The sequence below is a fragment of the Nelusetta ayraudi genome, unplaced genomic scaffold, assembly GCF_046127955.1.
Source record: "Nelusetta ayraudi isolate G7.1 ecotype Tasmania unplaced genomic scaffold, CSIRO-AGI_Nayr_v1 ptg000071l, whole genome shotgun sequence".
Lineage (NCBI taxonomy): Eukaryota > Metazoa > Chordata > Actinopteri > Tetraodontiformes > Monacanthidae > Nelusetta > Nelusetta ayraudi.
This window is the reverse complement of record NW_027466121.1, coordinates 2,561,670-2,571,405: the sequence shown is the minus strand read 5'-3', so window position 1 is coordinate 2,571,405 and position 9,736 is coordinate 2,561,670. Positions and strand designations below refer to the sequence as shown.

The 9,736-nt window shown below is 44.6% G+C and overlaps 1 protein-coding gene across 2 annotated transcripts; it reads left to right on the top strand.

The window, feature by feature from the left end:
• Positions 1-1,806: 1,806 nt before the first annotated feature.
• On the top strand, positions 1,807-9,541 carry pskh1 (protein serine kinase H1). 2 transcript variants are annotated; one of them, XM_076042687.1, is made up of 4 exons: positions 1,807-2,131; positions 2,851-3,515; positions 4,204-5,166; positions 6,908-9,541. In XM_076042687.1, the coding sequence occupies exons 2-4, from the start codon at positions 3,447-3,449 to the stop codon at positions 7,223-7,225; spliced, it is 1,350 nt and encodes a 449-aa protein (XP_075898802.1). In that variant the 5' UTR covers positions 1,807-2,131; positions 2,851-3,446; the 3' UTR covers positions 7,226-9,541. The 2 variants fall into 2 exon arrangements, with proteins under 2 accessions (XP_075898802.1, XP_075898801.1); XM_076042686.1 differs by having other exon boundaries at positions 1,807-2,135.
• The last annotated feature ends 195 nt before the right edge of the window (positions 9,542-9,736 follow it).

The following is a 9,736-nucleotide window of genomic DNA, read 5'->3' as shown; positions in this document are numbered from 1 at the left end:
ATTGGCATCCTAAGATGAATTTGACTGTCTCTCCGATTCTCTGTCCTCCGACATTTGTCTCACACTTGCTAGCCCACATCGGATAATCCCGAACCCGTACAGAAGTGAAGGCTGGGCCAGTCCACCACACAATAAGTACACTAAATGTTGTAGGGTTTATTTTTAGTTAGCAGTTAGTTAGGTTTTTTTTTCTTTTTTTTTTTCTTTTCTTTACTATACTCATGAACAAACAGAGGGACTTAAACAACGACCTCAGCAGAGGGTACAAGCGCTAGCAGGGGTGTTTTAGACGGAGCAGTCCTCATCTAAACAACTCCACTGTTTCAGTCTGATAGCCTGCAGTTACTTTCACGTGTACAGTGCCACCATGTGGAAGCACCTCGTAACCAGCTTTTAACAAGGGTTTGTCGTTTGCTGCTTTCTCACAGAAACTTAACGTGAATTCATTCCCCCACCCCTGAAGTCCATTGGCCTCTTCTGCATTTTTTTTTATTGCAAAATATGGATTTTACCCACTTTTAACTACATTGTATTGAAATTATAATTCAAAATTTGTCAGCGACTTAAAGGCCAAGGATGTCCTCTTCTGGACAGGCCTAAAGCTGATGTACCTGTAAGTCCCCTGTGTAAACTACAACGAAGCCCGACCTCAAAGCAGTTCCAGAGACCACAGAAGACCAGTTTACCCATCTATTTTTTATTTTATTATTTTTTTTTTTTTACAATTATTATTATCATTATTATCTACCCATCCATCCATTGTGTTCTTGAGCTCAGGGTTGTGGGGGTCTGCTGGAGCCTCCCAGCTGTCATAGGGTGAAGGCAGGGTGACACCTTGGACAAGTCGCCAGAACATCACAGGGCCACAATACAAACAACCATTCACACTCATACATACACATCTACGGACAATTTAGAGTTTACAATTCACCTTTCATGTATGTTTTTGGACTATGGGAGGAAGCCGGAGAACCCGGAGAGAACCCTACGCAGACACAGGGGGAACATTCAAACTTTACACAGAAAGCCCTCAGGCCGGGAATCGAACCCATGACCTTCTTGCATAGATAACATGTGCTTACAAATAATTTCCCATCTTCTCATTTTAGTTTTGTGTTGTTTTGTTTGTTGTTTGTCTGTTTCGTAGTAGTAGTTAGTAGTAGTAGTAGTAGTAGTAGTAGTAGTAGTGGTAGTAGTAGTACTAGTAGTAGTAGTGGTAGTGGGGTAGAATGAAAGAAGTCAGCAGTTTAGCGCAGTGACTTCTCGGTATCCAGGAAGTGACGGTCAGGACTTCATGGGGTCGACACAAGCCGAGGGAGGTCGTCCCGTCTCTACAAAAGAAGTTGGGTGGGAACAGGAGCTTTACCGAGCCGCGATGAGACAGACGAGAAAAACGACGGAGGTACGCCATCAAAATAAAACATTATAACTATGCAGAAGAAAAGACGACGGAACGAGGAAACACATGCCTATGGTAAGTAATTACATGAATATCAAGGAAATTATTTATAATGTAGAATTGTGTGGGTGGTTGATGTTATTGTTATTTTCTTTGACTGGGCTTCTTTTTCCCAGGGCTCTTAGGCACAAATGAATGTTTTAGCTGCCACCTTTGCTTCCAGAACTGAAAAATGGAGTACTGGGAGTTATTGTGTGCATCCAAATGTATAAAACATATATATGAACATCGTGTGGCTTAGGTTATTCCAATTAAAAACTTTCGAACATATACGCTATCGTAGGTACATTTATTTTGAAAGCACAACCCGGAAAACAGTTGTTAGAATACAGCTGTTGTTACTTAAGTCTAAATGTGGGAAGGTGGTCCTGGCAGAAAAACATCGTCCCCGAAAATCGACCGAAGGAGTACTTGGGCAAGTTTTGTACCCTCACTTCTGTTCGCGCGTCAAACTGTGAAACTTGTACATGGGGGGGAAACACTTCATCTTATGAACCTCCATCAAATTTTGGATTTGTTTGTCAGCCGGAGTAAAAGTTGGGAAACTACGAAGTGAAAATGGAGAAGCCAGCTGAGTGAGAGTGGGGTGAGGAGGCTGGGTTTGGCAAACTTGGGAGTCCTGCCCTGCTGCTAACAAGCTAGTTAGCACACTGATACCCATCCCTGGAATTAGTGAGTATGTACATGTGATTTTTTTTTTAATCTCGTTTCAACTTTTTGATAATGCTTGAATGACTTGTGGGAGTTTATGATGACTGTCCTTGTGTTTTACGTTGGTCCATCGAATAATAACGGTCCTGTGTGTGTTGCTAAGGAAGATACGTTGACGTGAGTCGGGCCCGATCAGACTCCCAACAAAACATTCTAACGACCTAACGCGTCCACATGTTGTCCACTTTACGGCTACGTTTCCCCACCAGAACAATTTTCTCGTATCTTAAAAAACCCCAAAACAAACAAACAAACAAAAAAAAACACCACCACCAACAACAACAATTATACAGAGGGTTTGTAAACGTTTTTGCGGCGTCAACCTTCTAGACTTTATCTGACTTGGACAACTTTAAACTCGGATTAAAGTGAGCGTCTGTGAAGCAGCGATTCATTTTCATGGCAACCCTCTGACTTGTGTTCTTTGTCTTGTTGTACCATATAAGTGTTGCTGTTGCAATCAAAAGTGAAAACAGTTTAGTCTATGTGTGTCAATTGTTGTACAAATTTTTTATTTTTATTTTTTAAATTTGAGCAGCTGCTGAAGTCATCTCTCCACTTCTTCTCTTCTTCTTCAACTTTCCAAGCTGTCTCTTTCACTGTTTTAAACACATGTACTTCGACAGTATCCGTTTTTGGTTACCATAATAATTTGCAATTTATTCTGCTCTCCGTTCCAGAGTCTCTCTGCTGTGTGAGCCGCGCGGGAGATGCTTTATCTGCAGCGGGACCTCTGCAGACACTGAAAGGCTCCTCCGTGATCTTGGAGAAGTTCTGAACCTTCTTTTTTCCCCCAGCTCTGCAAAAGGAAGTACAATCAACTCGCGATCACTCATTTGAATAATACCCCCCCCCCCTTTTTTTTTTTCTCAACGTATGAAGTCATCTTAGATGGGGCCCCGGTAGACTCCCCAGGGTTACCCTCCTGTGCAGCCTGGCTGTGTGTTTGACATCCTTTTCTGTCAAAAGAAGAGACTTACAGGAATAGATTTTTCCCTAATGGAACAGAAACAGTCAGCGTGACTTGCCTGGAATATATCCGCAAACTTGTGGAGCGTTTGAAAGTGTTTGCTGTGTTCTGTGAGGTGTAAGCGCTGACACTAGGTCATCAGAACTGAGGGGGGTGGGATCATCTTTCATTCATGATCTCTTTGAGCGAGTGTGGGTGCAGCCTGGTCGTTGGATGCCCTGAGAGTGTTGAATCGGCCGCGGCGGTGATGAGGCAGGGCTCCTGGTGGCCACAGTGGCTGACTGGGCAGCGGCCCAAGGTGATGTGATGGGGTGTCGGAACAGTAAGGTCCTCCCCGAGCCTCCAGGGGACGTCCACTTGGATCTGGTCAAAAAGGTCAGTAAGGCAGCTTTGTCTCTCTCAATAGTGTATTTTTTCCCTCCTACTCATTCAGTCAACAGAGAAGCATCATCAACGTCATGTCTAAAACTACAGCAGAGTGTGTATTCATCTTCAGTAGTATGACATCCAATCAACAGAAATGGAAGAATATAGATTTTCTGTTTTAGATCTGTTCATTATTTATTGATGCACTTGATGCATTATTGACGTTTTTCTTATTCAAAAAGGAAATGTTAAGTAAGTAAAATTATGAAAACAGTCATAAAAACCAAAGCTGTTCTTCTTATTGTCCAAAAGTGATGATTTTTTTTTTTTTATGCAATCAAGTCTGTCGTCTAAAAATCCTACAAATATTTAAGCAGACCCATGCGACTTTTAGTGCAGGAGCAAGCAGGCATAGAGAATGGATGGATTGATTAAGAAACGTAAAAATTGTAATCATATATTTTTGCAGCACAGAACACATCGTGCCAGATGCTCCTCTTAAAGTGCCTTGAGCGAGATCTGTTTTGTCAGCTATTTACACCTGATTGATTGTCCTTTACAAACGCAGCAGTGGATGGGCGAGACTCACCAATCTATATTCCGTCTTATTATTTCACGAGATCCCATTTGGATTTTCGTTCGCTTCACTGAAATAGCTTTTCGTACGAACAAAGATGTATGTTTTCCCTTCTTCCAGGTCGATCCTCCCCAACCTCCTCAGACCGATATATACAAGCACTTCATTCGTGGCGATGGCACAAGGAGCAAGACGGACGGGGCAGGCGGAGGTGGAGGCGGAGGCGGAGGCGCAGGCGGAGGCGGAGCCGACAAGGCTGGATCAACTTCCCCGTGTCAGGCCCAGGCTGCCGCGGCCCAAGCCGCCACTCCCACCGCCTCAGCCCAGCCCCTGAAGGATCCCGCCGAGTTGTCGGACCCCCAGCGGAAGAAGGTGGCCAAGTACCGAGCCAAGTTCGACCCCAGGGTCACGGCCAAGTACGACATCAAAGCCCTGATCGGCCGCGGCAGCTTCAGCCGCGTGGTGCGGGTGGAGCACAAGAGCACGCGGCAGCCGTACGCCATCAAGATGATCGAGACGCGCTACCGGGAGGGGCGCGAGGTGTGCGAGTCGGAGCTGTGCGTGCTGCGGCGCGTGCGCCACGCCAACATCATCCAGCTGATGGAGGTGTTCGAGACGGCCGAGCGCGTCTACATGGTGATGGAGCTGGCCACCGGTGGCGAGCTCTTCGACCGGATCATCGCCCGCGGCTCCTTCACCGAGCGGGACGCCACGCGCGTCCTGCAGATGGTGCTGGACGGCGTCAAGTACCTGCACACGCTGGGCATCACCCACCGCGACCTGAAGCCCGAGAACCTGCTCTACTACCACCCGGGCGCCGACTCCAAGATCATCATCACCGACTTTGGCCTGGCCAGCAGCAGGAAGAAAGGGGACGAGTGTCTGATGAAGACCACCTGCGGCACGCCGGAGTACATCGCCCCCGAGATCCTGGTGAGGAAGCCCTACACCAACGCCGTGGACATGTGGGCGCTGGGGGTGATCTCGTACATCCTGCTGAGCGGAACCATGCCCTTCGAGGACGACAACCGCATGAGGCTGTACCGGCAGATCCTGAAGGGGAAGTACAGCTTCTCCGGCGAGGTAAAGAACTTCCTATTCTTCATCCTTGAGTTGCCGCAGCTGTGTTTCTGCTGCTCAATGTTCATGTTGCTGGTGAGCTTTCTAAAACGGACTGGAAGTGTGTAAAAACTTGGAGTAGAAACAGCGACATCAAGTGGTTCAATTTTAGATTGCAACGCTTTTTCACTTAAATCCCAGTAGGGACTCTGTACTTTCCCTCTCCTGAGCTTGCCAGTGAACTACGGTGGCCTGCGCACACGAACCTGGATACCTCGTTCAGCTACTCCTTCGTTGGTTTATTCGAGAACGCGAATTTTCACCCTAAATACAACACGTGCTGTCAGGCGGGCTGGATTGTCCACACCAGGCTTCCTTACAAATATGGTGGTGCAAGATGGAAGCTAACTGGGAGCTTTGTGTGTATTCTCATATATAAATAAGAGCTGTTCTATGGGTAGGAAAACAATGCCACATTTCTTGTACTGCGAGGATCCACTTTTAGTAATGTGTTTGTGGCCAGTATATTAAGCTTTTACCAATTTGAAAATTGTAAGTCAGGCCAAATATTACACACTGGACCTTTTAATGTTTGCCCCTCATTCTGACGCTATCGTGCAAAGTAGCTGATTACTTTTTTATATACCGTTTATAGATTTGATAAGGAGCCAGAGTCCAGATTTTTACTGCTTCAATAGCAACAGCTGGCTGGCTTTTTAATGTTGCATAAATAAGGACCTCTTGGACACGCAAGTAGTTTATTTATACAGATACCAACATTGTTTTGGGGGCGATATCACAGTTGTTGAGCCATTAAAGTTATTTACAATGTGAAGAATCAACAAAAGCAACTTTCAACTGTTATGAGCCAAATAGAAGTGGGAGCATTAAGATCCAAATCTTACCTCCAAGTGTAGTGTGTGAAATTCTCCATGCATTCCATTTGATGAGCCACTAAAATTTTAAGAAACACAGGAATAGCTGAGCAGAGCTTGCAGATATCGTGCAGCTGTTCCTCAAATTCCATGCAACCGAATTAACTTCCCCTCTTCCTGCTCACCAAATGTTTCGGGTGGTTGGCAGTCAAAAGCGCAGTGCTGCCCTCTATAGGTTATCAAAAGTACTGTCCTCACTCTGATATCGTTTTGTTTTTCTCCCATTTCTTTGAATTTGTGATCTTTTCTAAGCAAAATCAAACGGGAGACTTAAATCGGATTGATTTGACTATATTTCGTACAATTTAACTTTTTGTTATTCCAAACAAACTATTGTTTCTTATTATTGTTATTGTGCAACTATTACTGACCTGAAAGTACCTAAAAGTCTTCTATTTAAAAACAAACAGCGCGCCAGTAAGAAGGTCCTCCAGTCTCTCAGCTCATAACTGCGTTCTCCTTCTGCACTGCATGTCTCCTTCTTTTCTTGTCCACACATTGCGACGTGCATTAGCCCTACCACGCCTGAATCATAAAGTAATAATTTAGAACAAGTTGTCCTCGGACTTAAGTGCATCATTACAGCTTGTATATATAATGTTGTGACATCTACGGTTGCCAAAAAGCATCAACAACAACAACACCCACGGGGGGGCCAGCAATGCACTTCCGTAACTTGCAGCCCCCCATTTCTTGTATAAAAAGAAGAAACAAATAAACAAGAAAAATAATGAATTCCATAATAAGATTTGACATTTTCTCTGGATTCCACTCTAGTTTGTTACTGTTACTGTTTGTAACTCCCGCTGTGTCTCCCCACCCCCCCGCAGCCGTGGCCCAGCGTGTCCAACCTGGCCAAAGACTTTGTGGAGCGGATCCTGACGGTGGAGCCCGGCAAGCGTCTCACGGCCGGCCAGGCCCTCAAGCACCCCTGGATCATCAGCATGGCGGCCTCCTCGTCCATGAAGAACCTGCAGCGCTGCATCTCCCAGAACCTCCTGAAGAGGGCGTCGTCGCGTTGCCACAGCACCAAGTCGGCCCAGTCCACGCGCTCCAGCCGCTCCACCAAGTCCAACAAAGCCAGGCGGGTGCGCGAGAAGGAGCTGCGCGAGCTGAACCGCCGCTATCAGCAGCAGTACAACGGCTGAGGCGCCGAGCCCGACGTCTGGTTAAACGAAACCCTTTGCTGGTTTATCGCGGCGCCGCTCGACTTGACGCCAGTTTCGGAGGCGAGAGCGTCTCGAAGTGCCAAATCCGTGTTTTCTTTTTTCTGAGGAGGTTGGTGACTCGTTCGAGTTAGCTGCTACCAGCAAAAGTAGAATATACACGTTGACTACCACCGCCTGAGATTACTGACCCAACAAAAAACAAAAACAAACACGTGATCATTAATTCAATGTGATCTATGAATTCCTGAGGCAAGGAGCCAACAGTTGGGTTCTTCACTCCTAGGATGACATCATCTCTCTATCCATTCCTTCGTGATTTCCTCCGGCAGAATGATGCCGTCCACTTTTTTTTTTGTTGACTTTTTTTTCTTTTGTGTTTTTTTTTCCCAGTCTGTTTGTCTCTACATATTTATTTATTATTGTCAACACGTAGTACTAGTCTCCATACATGTGGTCACTGGATATTGACCGTCCAAGAGGATCTGTTGAACAGAGTTCTAAGAGGAAAAATTAAATTTCTCCTTGTGCATTTCTGAATGAAAAAAAATTGCTGTGAATTTATTATTGTACTAATGAGATGATGTGGGTGATCGAGTAGACAACAGGCACACCCCCTTTTTTTTTTCTTTTTTTTTTTTTTCTCGAGGTCCAAATGAAGGCGTGAGTGAGGTGCAAGTCAGCGGGTCACCTAAACTTCCAGTATTTCTCGTGTTTGTTCACATCTTTGCTCCAAAGCTGTCAAAAGGTGATCGAGCTGTTTGGTCTGAAAGTGCAGGTAATGTTTGTTCAAAGCACAGAACTCGACGCCGCGAGGGGCTGTGAGGTCAAAGAGAAAGGAAACCCTTCAAATAGCGTAGCTGCAAACAGACTAAGAGACTTTGGAAGCTGTTTTTGCTGTTACTTAAGCACCATTGCCAAGTAAATGTTTCTTTTTTTTTTGTAATGTCAAGGTTTCTGGAGCGACAGTAAAATTTACCTTTAGAAGGAATTTGACGTTTTGCCAACACGACACACACTCACAATCTTCTTTTCCTTTTTTTTTTATGTTCACTGCTAGATCACAAACCAAAAATATGTTGTTTTTTTTGTATGGTTCCCATTATCTTGGACTGTAATGTTGATGATGATGATGTTCATGATTGGAAAAAAAAACAAAAAACATATGTAGTTCCAATTCTTGATCGCAACTCTTGCTGACTGATTTTACGAGACATGCGTGTCCTGATTGTCTGACTGATAGCCAGAAGTCATTGAGCAGTCATTGAACACTTTCATTTCATGCGTCTCAAACATATACACGGACGCACCTGGTGGTGATCAGCAGAGAGAACGGCAAAAAACAAAGTCATTGGCATTTTTGGAATATACGTACACAGTTCAGCCAAAAACTCGGTGAAACAGGCATTGCAAATTTCCATGTGTCAACTTCAGTGATCTGGCAACATGCTGTGTAGACTGTCATGATGGAGAGGAGACGATGAGGGGGAAATGTAAGGAAGAATCAGTGAGGTACACAGGTTAATTTTCGGAAGAAGGGATATTTGTTACAACATTGACATTGCGCCAACATCAAAGACAATATTTAGAACAATTTGTTTGTTTATAAAATGTAAACACCCAAATAGATTCACAACATGAAAACAACGTTTTAAAAAAACAAACACAAAAACAAACAAACAACAACATTGCACTGTGCTGAAGTGTGAAATCTGTCGCATAAAAAAAAAAGAATCAATGAATGCTCTCGAGATCTGATGGACGTGTGTTGCATAGGATCGACCCCAAGTTGGACTAATATCACAAATGAGGTCAAAATCCTCCTTTATTTTATGGTTAAACCATGAACGTCACTAGACTCTAAAGTTTCATTTGTTAGCAACAAGTCAGTGATTAAATGTCGTCAGTTGTTTTTTTTTGTTTTTTTTGATGAAACACAGAACGGACTTCTGTCAGGTTCATTGTACTGTTGTGATTGTTGAAAGGCAGTAATCGGAGAAATGTCAGTGTTAGTCAGATGGTCACGCGTGCCCTGCATATGCATCAGTACATTGTTATGCAGTGGCTTCTTAAGGTTGAATCGCCCTCCCCTCCCCCCTGCCAAAAAGTGCACTTACATTTTAAATGCCAATGTAAAACCGCACAGCATATTTAACGGACCGACAGCTACTAAGTTTGGCCAAGACTCTTGTTGTGTTCCATAGCGTTCCCAGCGCAGACAGTAGCGTCCAACCTCACTCAGTAATGGCTTTTGACTACTGCATTACCCCCCTCCCCAGTTCAATATTTATTCCTCTTACAACAAGGAAAATTCCATGTTCAGTGGACCCCCCCCCCCCCCACCACCACCACCACCACCTCCATCCCCCTCCTAGCTCTCCCACACTACTGCAGTCACTGCAGCGTGACTTGACAGACTCTTGGTACTGTTGTTTTTTTTCTTTGTTTGTTTGTTTGTTTGTTTGTTTTTGTAGACATACGTTGCTGTGATTC

What these genes read in the sequence shown, in the direction of transcription:
- pskh1 (XM_076042687.1), top strand. Translation starts at nt 3,447, where the DNA reads ATGGGGTGTCGGAACAGTAAGGTCCTCCCCGAGCCTCCAGGGGACGTC. An exon ending in ACTTGGATCTGGTCAAAAAG is followed by an intron (nt 3,516 to 4,203) that starts GTCAGTAAGGCA and finishes CCCTTCTTCCAG; the next exon opens with GTCGATCCTCCCCAACCTCC. An exon ending in AGTACAGCTTCTCCGGCGAG is followed by an intron (nt 5,167 to 6,907) that starts GTAAAGAACTTC and finishes ACCCCCCCGCAG; the next exon opens with CCGTGGCCCAGCGTGTCCAA.